This window comes from Haliotis rufescens, unplaced genomic scaffold (assembly GCF_023055435.1).
Source record: "Haliotis rufescens isolate VD_foot unplaced genomic scaffold, xgHalRufe1.0.p SCAF_12, whole genome shotgun sequence".
Lineage (NCBI taxonomy): Eukaryota > Metazoa > Mollusca > Gastropoda > Lepetellida > Haliotidae > Haliotis > Haliotis rufescens.
The window spans coordinates 41,611,278-41,634,598 of NW_025963802.1; the positions used below are offsets into that span (position 1 = coordinate 41,611,278).

Consider the following 23,321-nt stretch of genomic DNA (forward strand, 5'->3'; position numbering starts at 1 on the left):
GTCAACATGTTAAGCATAATGTTAAAACCGTCAACATGTTAAGCATAATGTTAAAACAGTAAACATGTTTAGCATATTGTTAAAACAGTAAACATGTTTAGCATATTGTTAAAACAGTAAACATGTTAAGCATAATGGTAAAACAGTAAACATGTTATTAGCATAATATTAAAACAGTAAACATGTTTAGCATAATATTAAAACCGTCAACATGTTTAGCATAATGTTAAAACCGTGATCATGTTAAGCATAATGTTAAAACAGTAAACATGTTATTAGCATAATATTAAAACAGTAAACATGTTTAGCATAATGTTAAAACAGTAAACACGTTTAGTATATTTTTCAAACCGTCAACATGTTAAGCATAATGTTAAGACTGTAAACATGTTTAGCACAATGTTAAAACCGCCAACATGTTTAGCATAATGTTAAACCCGTAAACATGTTTAGCATAATGTAAACCCGTAAACATTTTTAGCATAATGTTAAAACTGTACACATGTTTAGCATAATGTTAAAACCTAAACATGTCCACAAAAAAGCGAATAATACACTTTGTTTGCTTTCCTAAGCTATCCTCTTTCTCGAATCAACAGGAATTATGTAACTATATTTAGCAGATCTACAGATGCAACAATGAATATCTTACGTGGCCATATTATTATACATTTACATAACGTCTTTTAGTCGAAATATCTTTACACTTTAAGTATTTGACTTTGTGAATATTTTTGGTTTTTACTTCGTTTTGAAGTATACCACATTCACAAAGAATCATGGATTGTAGAGAAATACTTATTTGAACCGGCATTTTGTTATTTGGAAGTCCTTTGTGTTGATGCCGTGTCCTATTGTGATACTTCTATTGGTTGTTTGTGCTCTTTACTGTCGCAGACCAACTATGCCAGGTAAACACCTTGACAAAATATTGTAATCTCTTCATTCGGAACGTGTTGAGATTATGAACATGTTTATATTTTAGGAATAGATATAAAGATGTTTGGGATATATTAACGTTTTCTTTTTAAAAAACGCTTTAGAATTAGTGGAATTGGACAAGTAAAGTGTTTAGTAGTCCTGCACCATGACCATGGAACATATTTATCTTATGAAAAAAAATAATCGAGAAATGCATACAAAAGCAAGACTTAGACAGTTCAAGGTAAATCAGCATAGGGATTTTTTTCTTTTTAGAGTCAAGAAGGATATTGTGTAATATAAGATTTCAGAGATTAAATGTTAGCCTAAGTGTTTAGGTTTGTGTTTAAAAGTTTTACAGTGTGTATCATGTTGTTATGGATGTATACACGACACAATGCACTTACATAACGTACAATAATAAGTTCGTGGCTTCACAGCAGTTACATGGCCAGTCCTTCCTGTTGAACGCATTGTAGTTGCCGGTGTTAATATACATGTACTTACAGACCTTCTGAAATGCGACTCACCCTTCCGCCTCCTCCAAGTGTTTCATGTAATAACCTTGATCTGTGGGCTGGTACTTCAGCGCTTCCACTATATAGAGGTTTAAAGGGTCTACCCTCTTCCTGCATATTTGATGTTTATCAGGGGTTAAATATTCTTATGAGCAATGTTGATAAGTATTTTAATCATGGCTGCGTCTGTGAACACACATAGCCCTAAATGCATAAAGGCAAAGTTCTGTACATGGATGCACTGACGGAAAATCTGAAATAGTTATGATGAGTTATATGGCTCAACAGATTGATCAATCTTTTAACTGCATTCAACAAGCCACTTGTCAATACAGACCAATGCTACCTTTGATGCCGTTTTGATTCATATTGTTGTGATAGATAGGCATATCTCAAATATATTTCCCTAGGGTTTTCAATCTGTGGTAAATCTACTAGGGAATGAAAAAAGACGGACATTTTAGGCAAAACATTGAAAGAACACTGAAACTTTTAGGCAGAATGAATATTTGAATATTGAATTTGTTTCAGTTTATAAAAATATCTTTACAAAGTCGTTGTAGTCGATATATAGCCCAGTGTAACAACAGTACAGGCGACGGTGCCTCTCACTCTTATGCTTGTCGTAAGAGGAGACTATGCTTGTCGTAAGAGGCAACTATGCTTGTCGTGAGAGGCGACTATGCTTGACGTAAGAAGCGACTATGCTTGTCGTGAGAGGCGACTATGCTTGACGTAAGAAGCGACTATGCTTGTCGTGAGAGGCGACTATGCTTGACGTAAGAAGCGACTATGCTTGTCGTGAGAGGCGGCTATGCTCGTCGTAAGAGGCGACTTTGCTTGCCGTAAGAGGCGACTATGCTTGACGTAAGAGGCGACTTTGCTTGTCGTGAGAGGCGACTATGCTTGTCGTGAGAGGCGACTAACGGTATCTTGTGATCAGGCTGTCTGACTTGGTTGATGCATGTCATCTTATCCCAAATGCGTAGATAGATGCTCATGATCTTAATCACTGGATTGTCTGGTCCAGATTCGACTATTTAGATACCGCCATCATATTGCTGGAATATTGCTGCGTGCGACGTTAAAGAAAAAAAAATAAATAAATAAGATTGATCACAGAAAATTTCAACTGAATGATTATAATAACCAGCTTTATATTTGTAGAAGGGCTATGTTACAACAGGTTTAACGTAATGCGGTTTCCATGTTTCCGCCATGATCACCAATGAGTCACGTATCAATAATGGATGCATTTCATCATGAAAAACCCCTATAACAAATGGAATGTGACATGGACATAAATCAGACTTAGCCTAATCATCATTGTGCCATCTTTCCTACTGTCCTCTCGTTTTACGTCACGCCATTCGGTTACATTTACATACATATTGGCCTCCTGTTCAGTCACACACGGTGAATTGAACAACTTAATTACATATAAAACGTAATATGCTTTGTGAGGAGAACTTGTTGTTGCATATGTTAAATATGCAATTTCGAATTTCGTCTGTTGATGTGTATGATTTGTTAACAGTCCTTGGTTTCAATCAATGCCACGTTATTACTTTTCTGAACAGACTCTGTCTTGTCAACCATCACTGACTCCTGTACTTCTAACGTGCAAGGCTTTGAATATTTCAAATATTTACCTTTGTTTTGTGTGATGATGTTTGTGGTTCCTAGAATTTAAATCATGTCTCATTTTGCTAAATCTGTTTTATACATTGATTTGGGGTGTTTGATATTGGGTATATTATGATGAAACTTATACAGGTTTCCTATTAGTTCTGCGCGTGATTTGGGAGTGCCCATATGGGCCGAATTGTTTCAGTTACCGAATACCACTATTACCGTTCAGACGTAGGAGATGCTTCATTGAACACTGTGTCTAGAGTCAAGGGGGTATAGAGTAAAACCCTGTTAATCCGGTACTGTTCCAAGTGAATCGTCCGGATTAACGAATATCAGGATAACTTTGACAATTGATGATTGGTATGTATATGTATATTTATAGATTTGTATGTCACAGTCAACATTATTCTAGTTAAGTCATGTGACGGTGTTGATAATTGAGTCTGGACCACGCAAGATACCTAGTGGTTGATAGCATGATCAACGTTCTATATCATACGATAACTCAATTCGTCGAGTGAGTGAGTGAGTATGGTTTTACGCCGCGTTTGCAATATTCCAGCAATATCACGGCGAAATGGGCTTCACACATTGTATCCATGTCGGGAATCGAACCCGGGTCTTCGGCGTGACGAGCAAACGCTTTAACCACTAAGCTCCCCGACCGCCCCTATAAGTCGAGTGACAGTCCCCATTTAAGTCGGTTCTCCGACAAACTCGGGTACCGTTACATAATCTGATCCATTTGTTTCTGTTGATAAAGGGATGGTTGGATTGCCTATTTGTAATAGTGGTCTCTCGTCACGCCGAATGCCCCTGGGTTCGATTCTCTACATGGATATAATGATTGAAATTATTTTCTGGTGTTCCCCGCTGCGATATTGCTGGAATATAGCTGAAGGAGGCGTAACGGCATACTCACTCACTCACTCACGTTGATATTGTTCTCTTATTACGGTAGACATTGATTAAAGGTACACTATAAATACGATTATACTTACAGTTTATTAAAGTAGTAAAAGAGTGATATTAAATATAAAAAGCAATAAATCAAAATGTTTAAGAGAATGAGAATTGAATGGTCACCACGTTACTCCACTGCGATCGTAAATACAAATTAATACACAGAGGTGAGGTGAAATTGGGTTTAACGTCGCGTCCAAGCTTATTGCACTTATATAGCGACGTGCATGCACGTGTATGTGTGTGTGTGGCTGCTTGTACTAGTCCGAACTGATGTCGATTTATAGTGCTAGCTCACTGAGATACCATGCCGCAGTTTAACATGAATACCCCACTCAGACACAGTATACTGACTCCGAGCCGACCAGTCCTTGTTTTAGCCCCTTAATGCCGAGCGCCAGACAGGGTAACAACACGTACCATCTTTTAACGTCTTTTTGTATGACGCGGCCCGGGATCGAACCCTGGACCTTCCGCTCTCCGGGCGGACGCTTTAATACACAGAATACCCATTTATTAAACACCGTAACCAATACCTTATTGCGGAGAGTAACATCATCCATCGCTTGTATCATCCCCGTTCCGTAGTAATTTATTACACAAATCTTAGGAATTAAATGCCCTTACCCCAAAACAAGTGTCTGCAATGATCGTGTGGCTAGGGCTGTACGACAATGTCATTATTAACCAAGTAAATATATTGACCTCCTCAAGTGTCAAAGTAACCTTGCTCCGAGGTTGTACTGAATTATAAGTCGATGGGTGTGTTGTCATTATATCATTAGTATAGGCAAGTCTAGATAAGCGGAGAATAAAGGACGTCAGTCTTACATAGGGACAACTTGTTTTTATTACTTATATAAACTAGAAAATATGATTTAAACTAATCATCTTTGCCTTAGAGACTTGTGCAAGTCTAGTGTCACAGTCGTGAATAGATCACAGCGTTCCTTGTATGAAGTCGTGTGTCGCTGTGCTGTCTGTGCTAAACATTCATGCTCCGTCTGTCTGAGCCGATGAGGAAATTACTCGCCTGCAAATATGCAGGATTCACGATGTAATTGACACCGAGTCAAGGTATTTACAATATTGTTATTCTTTGGTAAGAACATCTGCTTTGAATATGTGTGAATACAAGAGGTTATGAAGGGGAACAGGAGTAGATATTCTATTACTTGTGTTATTACATCTGATTGTAATGTATACGTTGTGTACAACAGGGTGCCATATTGGCAACATGTGTTGGAATATTCGTGTGAAGGTGCGGGTCTCGAAGTAAACGAAGGATGTAAGGTTGTCGACCATATACAACGATGTTTGCTGCAATGTGATTGTATTCACTTCAATGACGAATCCCAGCGATGATTTAATTACTGTTCATTACAAAATTACCACGGCCACGAACGTAAGGATGCTTGTCTTGAACATAATATATATGAGGTGAAATGAAATGGGGTTTAACGTCGCGTCCAAGATTATTGCACTTATATAGCGACGTGCATGTACGTGTGTGTGTGTGTGTCTGCTTGTACTAGTCCGGACTGATGCCGATTTATAGTGCTAGCACACTGAGATACCATGACGCAGTTTAACATGAATACCCCACTCAGACACAGTATACTGACTCCGAGCCGACCAGTCCTTGTTTTAGCCCCTTAATGCCGAGCGCCAGACAGGCTAACAACAAGTACCATCTTTTAACGTCTTTTGGTATGACGCGGCCGGGGATCGAACCCCCGACCTTCCGCTCTACCACTAGACCACGGAGGCGGTCATACTATATATGACATCCATCAATCAAGTTTATTCTAAAAACCAAAACACTGGTACATAAGTATATCCATATACAATTTATAAACAGTGTATCTCAAGATGGTAGATTTATGCAAATTGTTCTGTTTGATTTGTTCAATTTTACTTCACATTAGTACAAGAATTCTGGCCAAATCTCTTAAGTCCATAACGTGACAAGTTGAATAATTTTCACATTTGACGAGACAATAAATATGTGAGGAATCAGGTTGACTGTCTGGCTGCCCATGGCTGGTTCGAATTTCATAGTCGTGTCGATTAATTTTGTAGCGATGCCCGTAGGTTTTCAAAAAATCGCAAAATGTCAAAGATTCCCTGACTCTTGGCTATAAGATAGATAAGATATTGCAGAAAGCATTCCATTACGGAACAGATGCAATCTTTTAAACTTACAAAACATTATCACACACACACACATATACCATACACTCATACGATACACACACACACACACACATACATACATACATACATACATACATACATACATACATACATACATACATACATACATACATACATACATACATACATACATACATACATACATACATTCATACATACATACATACCATACACTCATACGATACACACACACACACATACATACACACACACAAACATACATACAAACACACACACATACCATACACTCATACGATACACACACACATATATACACACACACACACACATACATACATACATACATACATACATACATACATACATACATACATACATACACAGACACACACACATACACACACACAGAGATACATACATACATACAGACACACAGACATACAGACATGTACCAAGTGGTACTAGGAGAATCATGTGTTCTTCCAACAACGTCACTTCCTCTGTCCCAAGCCGTCGACAGAACGTAATACAGGAGAGTCAGGAATTACAGTATATAAAGAGACCGCGCACATGTCAATCACAGTAACGGCACATAACCTACCTCGGTAATTACAGTCACGCGTATTGCCACAGCGCTGTACGGTAAGTTGTGTACTGCTACACTATTGTTCCTGTTTACTGTTGAAAACGTTACGCAGTCATACAGTGTAAAAAGTCCCATGTCACTGCATATTTATGTGTGTACAGTGTAGAACTATGCCAGTGTTGTGTACATTGTATTGATCTATATTGTTATTAATGTATGTATGTATGTTTATAAGATAGGATATAAATATAAAATCGATGTCAACTCTTCTAACGGGACATGCAAATTCCTCCCTTGGATTTACAATGAAACCTCGATGGTTCTGTACCGCTGGTTTGGACAGACTTTGGACAGACATTACTTCTTAAACGTCTTCATATATAGAAGAACATAACTCTATGATTCGTTAATCCGGATAATTGTTAAACCGGGAAAAATCACGGGAACGACCACTGTCCGTTTTAATAGGGTGTTGCTGTATATTTATTTTTAACTTTAACTTGCAAAAAAGTAAATCACCGTTAAATTCATCGTAGCTTGAGTTAAAATGTTTTATTGATACTTGAAAACTCTCAATTATTTATTTACAAAATGCATGCATACCTTTAGCCGTATTCATGATGAGTGCGTATGGTTCTACGCCGCTTTTAGGACTATTCTAGCAATATCACGGCGGGGGACACCAGAAATGGGCTTTACACATTTTACCCATGTGGGGAATCGAACCCGGGTCTTCGGTGTGACGAGCGAACGTTTTAACCACTACTTATCTAACCCAACCGCCCCTTATGACGATGGGCACACTTGGTTTGTGACTGTTTATAGAATACATACTTCGTATGTATTATTGTTCTATTTTGAAAGAGTAGACTGCCACAGTGCTAACTGAATGGATAGCACGTGTTCCCTTCTAGAACACATAACATGTGCAGTTATTTGCGGAAATACCTACATCAAAGGAACAGTTAGATGAATAAACCATGCGTGTTTTCAATAGGTAACCTTGTAACATACAGCCCATTCCGATTCAGTTCTCACGTTACCATTACAACGATTGCTTGTTAAATAAGTCACTAGTGACGAGTCACGTTCACGGCTGGGAATATTCCCCATCAGCAGTTATCACAAAATGAGCTTTAAAGAATTGAAATATCGATTCAACTCAATTCCCCCACTGCTGTCACAATGACGAAACGCTGCTCAGGGGTATAGGGAAATATGGTACGGAAACCCGCGTATGGAAAACACATAGTAGACGAGCCCCTGTATTTACTGTCAGTGACGAAGGGTTAATCACAGTTCCTAGAATAGCAACACACGCCGGCGTTAGGAAGGATGAGGAGGTCTGTATAGGATGCACACTTTTGGCCACGGGCGTTTCTTTGCCTCACCTAGTAAAATAGGTTCTGATTTCAATCTCCAAAAACTGAATATTTAACCTGACCGAGAAACGTCAAACCCGCTGTTCCGTGCACAGCTGCGCTCCAAACATTTCAATGATAGGAATTGCTCAGATTCTTAAACACCGATCGTGCTAATCATCACGGTTTTGTACAAGGTTCAAACTGCAGTGATTGTCGACCTTGTTGTCAGGTATCAATCGACAGATGCGAAGTAGTCAGCTGTCGATACTGAATAAGATATATATTATTCATTGTGGTTGGAGCATCAACAAAAACAGTGTGCCTTCATCCGAGACGCTCTCTCAGTGTGTCAGTTTAAGCTGCAGAGGCTGAGTGCCAGACGAGGAGATGCTAGGCAGTGTCAGATGAGGATGTTTCGCTGTGTACCGTGTTGGCAGAGCCTATCGATTGGGTTATTGGGACCAAGTCTGTTGTATCACTCCTTGGACAGGGGTAATCACAGTGGATCTGTACTCGCTGTTTGGGTTTTACCAAAGGAGCTGACACCATGAGGGACTACATAATTATTGATAACGGTAGGTTGATATTAACAATGTCATTCTTAGTCCTCAGTACATTATTCATAATCAGGATGATGACCAAAATGATTCAGATACATGGCACAGGTTGATGTGAGTATGCAGTATATATTTTAGATACTAATTATTGGAACACCAATGAGGACGCCGAGTTTGGAAATCTTGGCCTTAACTTGGGTTCTTCAAACCTCAGTGTATTGATTTTAATATTAGCTATGGTTCCTGAATGCAAGGAACAGTTTCAGTAACAGCCATTGTACTAGTAACTGTACATGTCTACTATGACGATACTATACCTCATATCCAAACAACCAGTCCTGGTTTAATCATCTACCACTGACTGTCTGTACCGTACAGGTGGAATTCCTGTAAACGATCGCCTGGTATGCCTTCACAGAATAAATACCGTATCAGCTTTACAGCTCTTAATATCGTATATAGAACACCATTTCAAACAACGAGGTCAGTCGGTCTGATGCTTCAAGCATCGCCTTTGACATATTTTCCCGATATGTTAAACAGACAACGAAAACACTTATCCCCTTTTGGCAAAGTCCCGTGTTGTCCTGCTCTGTGTTTGCAAACATACCAATATTAAACCTGTTGTGAACATGTATGGTCGAAATTCAAGCGATATAGAGCATAGCGTGTTAATAAATCTTGTATAACATGCCCTTAACACCGAGGAACAAATATTGATTTTTAAACCAAACTGTAATAGAATTTAAAAAGGTAAATTAAATGTGCTGTCGCAGTGTCATATCAGTTGATTCATGACGCCAGACTCTTTCTAGTTAATTTGACGAGACACAACAGATGCTTGTCGAGAGGGGAAGCAATTATTCGTGAAAGGGAGATATGAAGGTGTAGGCATGGGCATTCTGATGGTGTATTTGGAGGAGCACAAAAGATAAACTCATTGAACGTTAAGAAAAGTCGGAACGTGAATACGTCTCATGCTATCAATGAAGCATAAAGTAAACGGTACATTATAACGAGGTGTTATGCGTCACGGTACATAGCTCTACACTGTAGCATCTATCAAGAAGCGTATACCGATTGTGTAAAAATAGACACACCTAGACGATAAGTGCAGGAACTATCTGAACCAGAATATACCATTAGCAATAACCGCTTGTGATATCGAAGACAGACACGAGTCTATCGCAACAAGCACGTGTTCCCAGTTTCTTCACAAGGCAGTAGTGTTCCAGAAGTACCCTGGCTCATACACACCGTCTGTTAGCCCTGCCGCTCCCGGGTCCCGTCGTTTAGTGTGTCGACATGTACAGTCAAATGAGGCATGGCTCATGACGTTGAGGAAATTGATTAAACCCATTCGCAGGCGGTGATCTTTTTATGGAAGTGTTCTGTATTTGACAGCTCTGTCAGAGTGTATGCCTGAACCACGAGTATCCTATAGTTCAATCTGACTAAAGAATTTCTTATCGTCGTTGATTTTTTAAATATACAATTTATAAACATAGACTTTATGAGGAAAATATAACTTAATCAATTATTAACAGTCAACACTTCTTGTTCCCATAGAAGCGGTCGGGTAGCCTAGTGGTTAAAGCGTAACGCCGAAGACCCGGGTTCGATTCCCGACATGGGTACAATGTGTGAAGCCCATTTCTGGTGTCCCCCGCCGTAATATTGCTGGGATATTGCTAAAAGCGGCGTAAAACCATATTCACTCCATCACTCACTCTTGTTCCCATGTTGGTGTCTCTGGATCAAGACCTGCTAATTACTAACACACAATAACTGTAACTGATATGGTATTTTTCTTCAGCATAGCGTTGGTCTTGCTAATTGCTAAGATACAATATCGGCAACATTACTTTAGTGTACTGAACAAAACATGGTATTTAATTTTAGTACAGATTTGGTCTTTATAGATTTACTAATTACTAAGATACAATAAGAGGAATAACGTTGTCCGTCAGTACAGCTTTTGGCCTTTGTTGACTTACTAAGATACCATAACTGAAAATATTTGAGGGGGGGTGGGGTGTGTGTGTGTGTGTGTGTGGGGGGGGGGGGGGGGGGGGGGGGGTCACTACTAAACCGGAATTGTCCGTCAATGCAGCTTTGATCTTTCAAGACTTGCTAGCTACTGAGGTACACCGACCGGTATTACATTTTTTTTCCTTAATAGTATCTTTGAACCAAAACTACTTGCATGACTTTATTCAAATTTTGTTAGATCTTTAGATTTACTCAGTAGGCATTCTACGGAAGTGTATTGATGTAGTAATCTGTAAAACGCCATAGCGATGTCATTTATAATCTTTAGTGAACGTTCCAAGCTTAGCAAGGTTTGGGCTGACAAGTTGAGATATGAGATAGAGATAAACTATCAGTCATACTCTGTTTTCTCATATGTTTTCATTTAACTTAGATTTAAACGGGACATACTCAATGCAGTATTCTCTTTCCATATGCTGACGTAAAATACAACGAAATTGATAGCTGTTTTAACCTATCAATGCTTTACAATGCGGCCCCCCGGTATCAATGCTGCATTCTGCAAAAGAACAAAATGATTATTATAAACGTTGCAATGATAAATCCTTTTAGTTTGTATGTATTGTTTCATTTGACTATTGTATGGATATATCAGCTAAATAATGACTTTGATTGGTCTTCATCTCGTAGGAGGTGCCTGTATCAGACACTAGGAATAAGTAACATGATACATATTTCCCCTGCACAATCTTCTATCACCACTACCTCCACAAAACCCTCACAGAGAGAGGGGGAGGAAGAGAGAGGGGTAGAGAAAGAGGGAGAGACAGAGAGGTGGGAGAAAGAGAGAGTGAGAGAGAGTACCTCCTTACAATACAAGTCTGTTGACTCTCCCGCATACACAGCACTCCCCTCAGTACAGATAGAACAACACCTACTACACTTCAACTCAATCTCCATCACCGTCAGTGTGGTGTTATCACGCAAGCAATGTCTGACGCCAGTCTCAAAACGTTTGCCTTCCCCCAGGGGTATTGATCTACATCGGACAGACATATCCCACCAATCAGAAGTATTACAAGATGTGCTCGTGTTTGATATTCCATTGCATGATTAAAGTAACCTGAGATTTGTTGTACGTCGCTCGTTGTATGACAGGTGCTGCACATTTCTATTGCCCCATTCTTGTTAGTGATAGTTTGGTAATTGAAAATATTTGAATAATTAAATAAAAGCAACAAACCCTTTAAATAATCTTTAGGAATCTCTGGTAAAAGCATAGTCCATTCTACGATTCCGACTATATCACAAACGTGTGTTTATGAAAATCACTATCAAATAGAATCATACTAACAATAGGATCCATATTTTATTAATATAGGGACATTCAATCTTTTCCAATCACCAGTCAAAGGTCGTAATACGTCTGGTCGATGGTTGCCGCCAAGCGTAATTTCAATTTGGTGTTCTGGGTTAGAAAAGGTCCCCAGGAATCTATGCTGGTCGTAAGAGGCGACGAAATAGATCAGGTGATCAGGTTCGGTGACCTTGTTGATTACGTGTCATCGGTGCTCACAATATCAATCACTGGGTTGCCTGGTCCAGACACGATTATTTACAGACCGCCGTCATATAGCTGGAATATTGCAGAGCGGCGTTAAGCTACAAACAACAGTCGTTTTCAAAAATTGAAATTTTAACTCCTGATGAGGAACTCCTCATGCTGAGACCGATATAGCCTTGCTCCAAGGCTGTACTGAAAGAAAAATCCATGGATGTGTAGTAATTCTATCCTCCTGATAGACAAGTCTAGATATGTGGACAGTCCAGTCTCTTATAGGGACAACGTGTTCTTATTATTTACATAATCTAGAAATTATGACAACAAATATTTATTGCCTTAGAGACTTGTGCAAGTCTAAGACCGACAAACAACGCTAACGGTACAGCTACATCAAAGTCTATGCACAGCCGTAGATGTAGGTCGTTAAGTCTAGGACTGTGATAACACATGCACTTGTCACTTCCGTTTGGCTTCATAATGTGAAAATTCTGCATGGTGATATGACGCCAGTTCATAAAATCGTACACGATCTTCATCTACTTTGGAAACCTTGATAACGGTGATCTGATTTGGTGTCTGGCCTGGCTTTGGCTGGACCAGATTTTATAACCCTCGTTTCCGAAACTGGTATCTAATGTAAGGTCGTGTAGTATTCTCTATGTATTAATCACCCGTTTAAAATAACGCTTTTTAACTAACTGTATAATAATATTATAATTATTAAATTTAATTATAAATTGTGTAATATATCGCTCGTTATATGATTTATCGTTGTAACGAACGTTGTACCTTAAGGGCACTCTTATATATATATTAGTAATCTGTATAAATGTACATAGGATTAATAAAACAACTTTCTAAATGTTTCTATGATGTAAATATTGGCTTATTGTGGTCGATACTGACGTTATTACTGTCGCTGCTCATACGCCGCTGTATAAGCGCGATAATCTTGAACGCGACCAATTCCACCTGATCTCATGAACCCAGCAACGTAAAGACTGGACCTATGAATACTAAGTACGTGAAGTAATTAGAGGCAAGAAAACATCCGAGAATGATCCCCCGCGGTTTATACAGCAGACAAAACATTATCACTTGAGACGTGACGTTCACTACTCGTGGCGTTGCACAATCTCTGCAAATATAAGCTGCCTTGAAAAACCAATGAGAGTTATAAATCTTTCTGACATGTTCCCGTACTGAGCACAAGGTCGTCCATAAATATCCTTTTTTCCATCGATGACCTGAGAGTGCTGATTACGGAGAACGGTGTTTTCAAAACCGATGCACTGATAATCTTCAGCTGTATTGACTAATAAAATGTTAATTTATGACTCTTAGTAAAACACCAGTTCTCTCCCCTTTTCCCGGGGTCAAGGATGCCTCGCTGTGTACACGCCAATTCGTCACCACTCGCCCCTTTCCGTAACCTGCAAGAAGACTCGTTCCCCCTATCGATGAATGTTATGTGTGAAAATACGACAATCCAATCAGAATGCGCGTATGATTTCAAGTTCTTCATCAAAGAATCCCTCAGATATTATTTTTGATTTTACACATGTCTTGCATTTTAAATATAATACCAAAGACACAGTTGAATGTGTTCAATCATACTGTACAATTCCGCATGTCCAGATGTGCTTTAAATTGCATCTGAAACATATATAATATATGGGGAAATATATATGAACCATTACGCAACGAGTTGACAATTGCTTTAGGTATGCCCGTTTGCGCGAAGACGGAAACGGTCGCAAAATGGCCATGACAGGGGCACGAGTCGCCATTCGGCTTGTCCCGGAATAACACGAGTTGGTCATGAATGTGTACACGCCGAAATTCCCTGTGCCATGAGCTGTTAGGATCCGGCGTTAATGGGTTCGAATCCCTGATTCGTCGGCACAATAGGTGTGCTTATCGTTTCACTGAAATGCCAAAATTCTACCACATGCTTTGCCTTGGATTCCGTCTAGCTGACTCGACGTTTGATACTAAATTACTTCTTAAAGCGACTGTAGAAAAACTCACTTTGCACTGAATACTTGATTGTTCAGATTGTTTGAAATATAATTAAAGTCAGTTTAAAAAAAAAAAATAAACGTGTCTTTGTACACACAAACATTTTCGTATGAGAACATCAATCTATTGATAGCCTACGCATCGATGAATATAAAAAATGGCTTTGAAATCAGAACTACAGCTGATTAAACATAATATCTAGCATTTATACATTAGAAACATCGCGCTAAAGCGTTCGGTTCCAAATTAAAATACGAGGTATCTAGTTTACAGGAAGACCACCTCAACACAGCAGTTAGTTCTAATTGGTTCACTCTTCATCACTCTTTCAATGATGAATCAGAACATCACGGGGAGTGTTGCGTGCATGGTAGGTCTATCTTGTTTCTCCTATCTCTGAGTTCCCAGAGCACTGTAATCATGTGTGCAGTCCGGTGACAAGGTACATGTAATTGTTTTAATTACTTAAAGCAGTTGGTAGGGAGGTTGTTTATTCATGTCGCGGTGCTCGGAGCAACAACCCCAATAACTAGATTCAAGTCACATTCGCTGGCACTATTTGTCTGGCTCTTTAGTTTCGCATGTTTCAACTTTCATTCATGTTTTCTTAGCATCAGCAAAAGTATCCTAAAAGTTTCCATCTTTAAACTGCACACATATACATTCTTCTGTCTTGACGTTCTTGACCGCCTCCGTGGTCTAATGGTAGAGCGTCCGCCCGGATAGCGGAAGGTCGGGGTGGGATCCCCGGCCGCGTCATACCACAAGATGTTGATAAATGGTACTTGTTGTTACCCTGCCTGGCGCTCGGTATTAAGGGGCTAAAACAAGGACTGATCAACTCGGATCAGTATTCCCTGTCTGAGTTGTTTATTTTTATGTTAAACTGCGGCATGGTATCTCAGTGGGCTATCATTATAAAATCGGTCCGGACTAGTACAAGCAGCCACACAGACGTGCACGCACGTTGCTATATAAGTGCAACAATCTTGGACGCGACGTTGAACACCATTTAACCGCACCTCACCTTGACGTTCTTGGGCCAACACGTAGTTGTTGTTTTCTCGACCTGTGATATTCCCGAATGGATTGCTTGTCAAAGTCGTGTTGGCTGATGCTGGCGAGCACGGCGCGGGTGTCCATTACAAAGACAACGCTTGGTAAATTAAAGATGCATTTCGTTCTTCTGTTTCGCACTTAAACACAAATGTCTTTTTCAATTAACACGTGAAGACATGATACTTTTATGGACAACAACTTCTTTATTATCTGTAAAAGATTTATGTCTCCATGTTTCCCCATCTTCAATATTCAAATCAATGAAATTTTAATTAGGATTGGTTCTGGCCAGTCTTTGCTTCTAGGTGTGTGGAACTTGGGAGGTGACTGAGGTTTTTGTTTAACTCCTCTCTTGGCGGTTGTATCACATCCTGCCAGCTTGATGTGGAAGGTGTGATGCAGGTCTAAGATGTTTACCACCTTTGTGATGCCCACGAGGATGTGTACGGTGCTGACAAACCAAGAGACGACAACACGGCGAATCTGATATTTGAATCAATGGTCATAGGATTCTGGCACGCCAAGAGCCCCAACCCTGTACGTCGAATTGTGTCGCCCTCAGCAGACCACACACTGTAAAAATGTGTTTACACCCTAAACACAAACACGTTCATTGCCCCATAATTTTTGTAATGTTTTGTGATTAACATGAGTAGGATAATGTATTTCACAGTTAAACGTGCCCCATTGGAAATTCAATGAAGGTAATTTAAAAAAAAGGGCATTTGTGCTCTTTTAGCGTTTAATGGGGAAACAGAAATCTGTATGTGTGTGTGTGGGGGGGGGGGGATAAAAGCTATTTTAAGCAGTATAAATGGATTAATTAGGGGTGTATAGTTAAGGGTCTATCGTAGTATTTGAGATGAATGTACTTTTATTGTCAGCTTCCTGTATGGAAGAAATACTATTAGTCATACAACAACACATTTCTGTTCACATCGATTTTCAAACCTCGGCGGGATATGACCTTGTGACCTTATATGTGTCCTTCACCTTATCGCCTTCGCGAAGGAAACTGTCGTCGTCACAAGTGTCAAAATCCTATTTATCATTAGCCGAGCTTAAGTTATTTGTTTACTGTTATGTTGTATTGTATTGTACCGAGTTCGTTATAAGTCCGTCGCTCGTCACGCCGAAGACCCGGGTTCAATTCCAGACATGGGTATAATGTGTGAAGCCCATTTCTGGTGTCCCCCGCCGTGATATTGCTGGAATATTGGTAAAAGCGGCGTAAAACCATACTCACTCACTCACTATAAGTCCTAGTGGTATGTGTGGCATGTAAGAGCCTCTCACGTGCACATCTAATATGAATATATATTATACATCTCATCCATATTTGACGTATTGCCTGATCATATGCACTTTATTTAAACATGTTTAAACGTGTTTAAATTCTAAATATGTTTAAACATTAAACATGTTTAAATTCTAAACATGTCTATATTCTAATCACTTTTAAACGTGTTTAATTTCGAAATTATTTACTGAAGAACATTCACAGTTTGCAGTAGAATGTTGTTGACTGCAACTGTCAAGTCGATGGTTGGGTTGTGCATTTCTTCGTTTCGTTCACTAGGATGGATCGCAGCGAGGATGTCAGTGAAACATACTGACTTTTTCAATGCATCACAAACATTCCGGTTTCAAGATTAAAGTGTCTAAATGCTCGTATTTGTTCGTGCAAGGCAATTCCCAAGGGTTTCCACAGGAATCTGGAAGTAGGCCATCAGTTTTTACTTCATTTGAAAAACACAATCTCTTGAAAAACCTATGGACGTCAAATGTGTCGTTGATAAGGATATGAACCGTTACGGTAATTTAGCGGTCATGTGGCCGACCTCTCGTCTAATGGAAAAGCCGTATATCGTGTAAACTTCGCGAAGTATTGCGCAATATATTTCGCTTTTAAACAAATATAATGCTGATTTCATGTGGATTATGGTCAGTTAGGTTTGTTTATTTTTAGCATCTAGACTGGTTTGATTAATGCAAATGCAGACATTCCAAAGTCAGGGAATATATTTCGCTTTTAAAAAAAATAAAATGCTGATTTCATGTGGAATACGGTCAGTTAGGTTTGTCTAGTTTCAGCATCTAGACTGGTTTGGATAATGTAAACGCTGATATGCCGCAGTCATGTAATATAATTCCTTTGAATAAAAAAAATAAATGCTGATTGCATGTGGAATATGGCTTGATAGATTTGTCTAGATTCAGCATCTAGACTTGATAAACCTGAATGCAGATATTCCGCTGTTTTCGTTGGGCTCACTGAAACGACGTTGTGAAGATGAAATACCGTTCTATGAGGCGTTAAACAAACCATTATTTTATAGAGCTCGAAGTAGGTACGTGATATCTTTGATGGTGTACCTCAGCTTAGGGGGTAGACTAACATTTAGTCTCTGAAATCTTATATTACACAATATCCTTCTTGACTCTAAAAAAAATAAATTCCCTATGCTGTGGAATAGAGCTAGCTTGAGCTGGCTAGACTTGCTTTTGTATGCATTTCTAGATTATGTTTTTTTCATAAAATAAATATATTCCACGGTCATGGTGCAGGACTACTTAGGGGGTAGATCGCTGTTATGTCTCGACCACCCGGTCTCATTGTTCTGACGTATGATTCATCTTCATTCTAACTGCTATTATTGGCGTTTAGTCACATGTCTTCAAATGTCTATTTCCATGTGTAATATCATACTTATCTATCACAAATATCATCCCAGCGGACCATTTATGGTTCATCGTTTACTGTTACTGTTTTCATTTCGACATCTGCCAGAAAGACATTCTCAACGTAGAAGAGCTCTGAAATGCTCTTAAGAACGACCGGCATCTGCCATTTCAACAGGTCACTCGTAGGTCAGGATTCCCTTGTTTGGAACGGCGATTGCTTGGCAGATGGTGACGCATTGGTAGTTAAACATATCGCTGTAACATATTCTAGAAACACATGTATCATAATACTTGTGGTCAAGTCTAGTAATAAAACCAAGAGCAATGTTACACTGACGGTCAATAAGGAAGAACACTGCACACAACAGTAGTGCCGACGGGGAATACTACCAGCGTATTATTTATACATCCTTATCATGTCACTAAATCCAGGTAAGAAGGGTTTAGTATTATTTGTTTTTTGAACAGCTGAAGGATCTTTTATTCCAAATGGCATGTTTGTGATTTTGAAACTAGTATACTGCTTGGGGATTTCTATGCTGACGATGGATAATCTGTATTTTATGTTATTATAACACTAACTTGGTTCCCTTGGATTATACCGCCTCCGTGGTCTAGTGGTAAAGCGTCCGCCCGGAGAGCGGCAGGTCTGGGGTTCGATCCCCGGCCGCGTCATACCAAAAGACGTTAATAGATGGTACTTGTTGTTATCCTGTTTGGCGCTCGGCATTAAGGGGCTAAAACAAGGACTGGTCGGCTCGGAGTCAGTATACTGTGTCTGAGTGGGGTATTCATGTTAAACTGCGGCATGGTATCTCAATGGAATAACTAGAAATCGGCATTAGTCCGGACTAGTACAAGCAGCCACACACACACAAGTGCATGCACGTCGCTATATACGTGTACTAATCTTGGACGAGACGTTAAAACACATTTCACCTCACATTGGGGTTAAATGATTTTGTACCCTGTCTGTTTATAAATCACGATGACAGCTTCGAGTTATCCTTGAAACATATTAACAAACTCTACAGGGAAACCCTGTTATCCCGGATACCTCATCTACCGGACATATCAATTCAGAACATGTGCATATGTCACGAAAACATTGTAAACGAGTGTGAATACTGAATCTGATTGGTTTAAACCGTAGTTACTGGGAGTCGAATCCCAGAAATCGTCACTGCGGATGAATACATTTTTTGACAAGTAACATATCCCAAACTTAAGAAAGCCGGTGTTCCACATGGCAACAAGAACCCCATCATTTCTTTTGGTAAATACTTATATCCGAAAGACATCGGTTTAGTTGAGTTTTCGGGGCCTTCTGCGTGTTCCGCTGTCTTTGAATCCGATGACGTCATCCATTGTATCATGACGTCATAGTAGCCAAGCGTGACCTTATGTACGTGTCACAACTGTTTAAGTCCGCGTAGAAAGAGTACGCCGGTTCTTGTTTACAAACACTAATGGTTTATCTATTAATACTTTAACACACTTGTGCATGTCAGAACACAAGCGATGCGTGTCAGTTTGAAGCTCCAAATGTTGGGCTTTCCTGTTTGATAAAGATCAACTGTGTCTATTTCAAGTCGCGTGTGCCTCTGCGCTTCCATCTTACAAATGATTAAGAAGATTCTTCTCACCTTCAAAGAATCATTCGCATTTGTGTCGAGAAGGGAACATGAATAATGCATTACCATTGTCATGCTACGTCAAACTTCGTATGTGTCAGCACTTTCTTGAAGCCACTTCACATAAATACATAATGTTGTTACACCGCGTCTCAAGCAGAAAAAATGGGAAATGTTGAATGCGTTGCAGCAAGCACGGGCGTCTTCACTATTAATTAAATCTTTAACATGCAATTTACTAAAGGCAGAAAAATCTGTCTGTCTGAACTTGGAAAGAACACGGAATGAACGTCGTGAACCAATCACGTCCTTCAAATAAACACGTGGCCCCAGCAGCCAATGGCTGCCTTTTGATGGTGACGTAATATATCAGGTGTCCAAGCTCGATGACTTGTGGATTTCGTGTCATGTAGCAGGTTGGGACAATGTTTTAAGCACAAAGCGATCTTAGTGCTAAGATGACGGTAACTCCCATACTTTAACATAGACACGATAGTCTTAGGGCTAAGTGGGCTCTTGTGTCCAAGCTCGTCGACTTTGTGGATTGCGTGTCGTGTAGCCCAGGAGGTTGGGACGATGCTCATACAGTATCAATAACTGGATTGTCTGGTCCAGATGCGATTATTTAAAGGCCGCCGTCATAAAACTGGAGTATTGTCCTGGAGCGTAACCACCAACAAACAAAATCTTCATACTTCCGAATGTAGATCTTTAGACATTAAGTTGCATTACGTGTAATTTGTTTTGTTTTATGTAGGATCCGGTTTGTGTGAGTGGTGGGGGATGGGTCAGAATCCCTCCCCAGGGGGCACAGGTGTCTAAGGCGCCGCAATTCGTTGTGCAGAGTTGCGTCCCTTGTAGACGCCAGGAACCTATGTTTGTGGGTTCGAATCCCGGTTCGCCCCGATTATGTTTCTAGGTTTGTCAGCACCATACCTGTGCTTGTGGGTTTCGCCGAAGTGGTAAACGTCTGAGACCTGCATCACTTCGGGCTTTCCTCCCACATTAAGCTGACACGCAGCGATATAACTGGAATATTGTTAAAAGAGGCGTTAGACACAATGCACTCACTCACTCAGACCCCCCCCCCCCCCCCCCCCCCCCTCCCCCCAACACACACACAAACACACACCACCACCACCACCACCACCACCAACACCATCATTGGCGACTCGAACAAGGCGACTCCGGTCGACAGGCTCGGAGACCTGGTTGATTGCGTGTCATCGTATCCAGTTGTGTACGATGCTCACAATATCAATCACTACTTTGTTTGGTTTTTGGTCGTACAGCTGGAATTGGGTGTGGATTCAGACAACAACAATCAAGCTGAAACACGTGTATTTTGGCAAGATGCCGATTACCTGTTTCAAATTATCGATACCCATTAAAATACGAACAGAGCAGATGCTTATATAATCTAATATTCACATCAAGCAATGAGTATACTATATCGTTTCTGCCGTGTGCCGTTTTCAATACAATAAATAACAATATTCAAATAAGTGAACCATCCTGAACATATTTGTGTAATTTAGCCTTCACGCAATGCCCATTGAGCGGCAGATATAGTGTTACTACCGACGTATACTCTGTAAGCAGTAATTATAAAGGTTCATGCTTGGGTGCTTGTTGGTCGTTTGTTCCTACGTGTAGAGTGTATGTGTGTAATGGCAGTGTTGTGGATCGATGTAATCACTCTGAAAGCTGGCTGTTACGGTAACACTGGCCTTGGCGGATTTATAACAAATGACAAATGGTACGGTGGTCAAGAGGGGTGACAAATTGATTTCATTTCCCCTGACAGTAAAATGGCTGACGAATACGAGATTCTACTTTGCGGTAGGTTTTTTACGAATATTGCATACTACTAATGTATTTTGTCATGAACACAGGTCGATGGGTTGACCTACTTCTGTTTATTGCACTGTGGTAGTCGTGTAGTTATTCATCGGTTACATGTGATGTGTCATTATCAACATATGCACGCTCTTGTCTGGTTCAGACTCGACTATTTACAGGTCGCTGTGATATTGCTGGTATATTGCTGAATACGTAGTTAAACAACATTCACTCACGGTGTCGCTTACTCTTTAATTATACACCTGATACTTACCATGACATATAACGCGCGAATAGATCTTGTAGATTACTCGATATGTTGGTAGACAGGTCGTCGCACACTTGCGTGCTTAACACATGCTACACTTGAATTTCAGTGTAAAATCCGTTTTCAGATTATTTTGAAGGAAGAGAAAAAAGGTGAGTGAGTGGGTGACTGAGTTTGGTTTAACGCCTCTTTTAACAGTATTCCAGTTATATCGCGGCGTGTCAGCTTAATGTGGGAGGAAAGCCCGAAGTGTTGCAGGTCTCAGACGTTTACCACTTCGGTGAAACCAACGAGCACGGGTATGGTGCTGACAAACCTAGAAACATAATCGGGGCGAACCGGGATTCAAAAATCTAATGTTTTCCTCATTTGGAGCAGGGGGCGGTATGGTAGCCTAGTGGTTAAAGCGTTGGCTCGTCACGCCGAAGACCCGTGTTCGAATCCCGACGTGAGTACAATGTGTAAAGCTCATTTCTGATGTCCCCCGCCGTGATATTGCTGGAATATTGCTTCAAGCGGCGTAAACCCATACTCTCTCACTCACTCACTCACTCACTCTCTCACTCACTCACTCACTCACTCACTCACTCACTCACTCACTCACTCACTCACTCACACACACACACACACACACACACACACACACACACACACACACACACACACACACACATACATACATTCATTTGCTTCAGGTCGCTATCGATCAGCACAACAGATCTGCTGCAATTATTGGTAAATCTATAAACGACCCCAATCTGTGTGAATTGTCCATTGGCTTTAGATGACATTGAAACCAATACTAAAAGGTGTCGGTATTGTCTAACACGTATTTGTCGACGTGAGTTTTATGTGACAAAATGGTGAACAAATTATTCGAGAGTGGGGTGTGTGAGAGTGAGAGATTGGCGTATACATGTATCTATGTTAAATATCCGGCGTTATGATCACATTACCGCTAAGATCGCTCTGTGAAACGGGGCCCTGGACCGTATTGAGTGCTGACTGAAATTGTCTAATGTACTTTAAAAATTAACCCGATGATGAATACGTAACAGCTGTTACACTGAGCCGTGCTGGGGAAGATTGGATAGAAAGCCGAACAGATTTAACAGTTTCAATTAGGTTTCCATGTCCGCCTCAGACGAATACGCCTGACAGATACATGCTCCATTATCACTAGACTGACACATACACTGCTGGGCAAAAGAAGTATCACTAGAAAATTGAATTTGACCAACAGATAATTTTACAAACGCTAGCTGCAAACAGTCGACGAAACACTGCAAAGTCAATGTCTAAAACACACATATGATACCCGTTTTAAAATCAAAACATCACCATTAAATAACCATTTCTTGTTTGCTTCACTTTGGCCACCATCAAACATGGGTGTATCCTTCTTTTGTCCGGTAGTTTAGTTTACGAACTCCATTGGTACACGCTAAATGTCTCTGTTTTTATTTTCTTGTTGCCCTGACGTGGATTGTAACTAGCGACACTTGCCTATCGGCATCATCTGGATAGGTTTTA

The 23,321-nt window shown here is 40.1% G+C and overlaps 1 protein-coding gene across 8 annotated transcripts in view; it reads left to right on the plus strand.

Annotated features, from left to right (window-relative positions):
- The window catches only part of LOC124113903 (TWiK family of potassium channels protein 18-like), an 87,809-nt gene that overhangs the window by 40,813 nt on the left and 23,675 nt on the right, over positions 1-23,321 (plus strand). The window contains exon 1 of one of the 8 annotated variants that reach the window (XM_046474386.2): positions 4,962-5,114. The exons of 4 other annotated variants lie outside the window; for them this stretch is intronic. Coding sequence is in view for 2 of the 4 variants with exons in the window: in XM_046474383.2 (XP_046330339.1) it covers positions 21,490-21,520 (31 nt within the window). In the remaining 2 variants the exon portion in view is untranslated. Of the gene's footprint in view, positions 1-4,961; positions 5,115-6,730; positions 6,858-8,127; positions 8,741-21,367; positions 21,521-23,321 lie in introns of those variants that run through there. 3 more of the 8 variants (XM_046474388.2, XM_046474384.2, XM_046474383.2) reach the window with 3 other exon arrangements.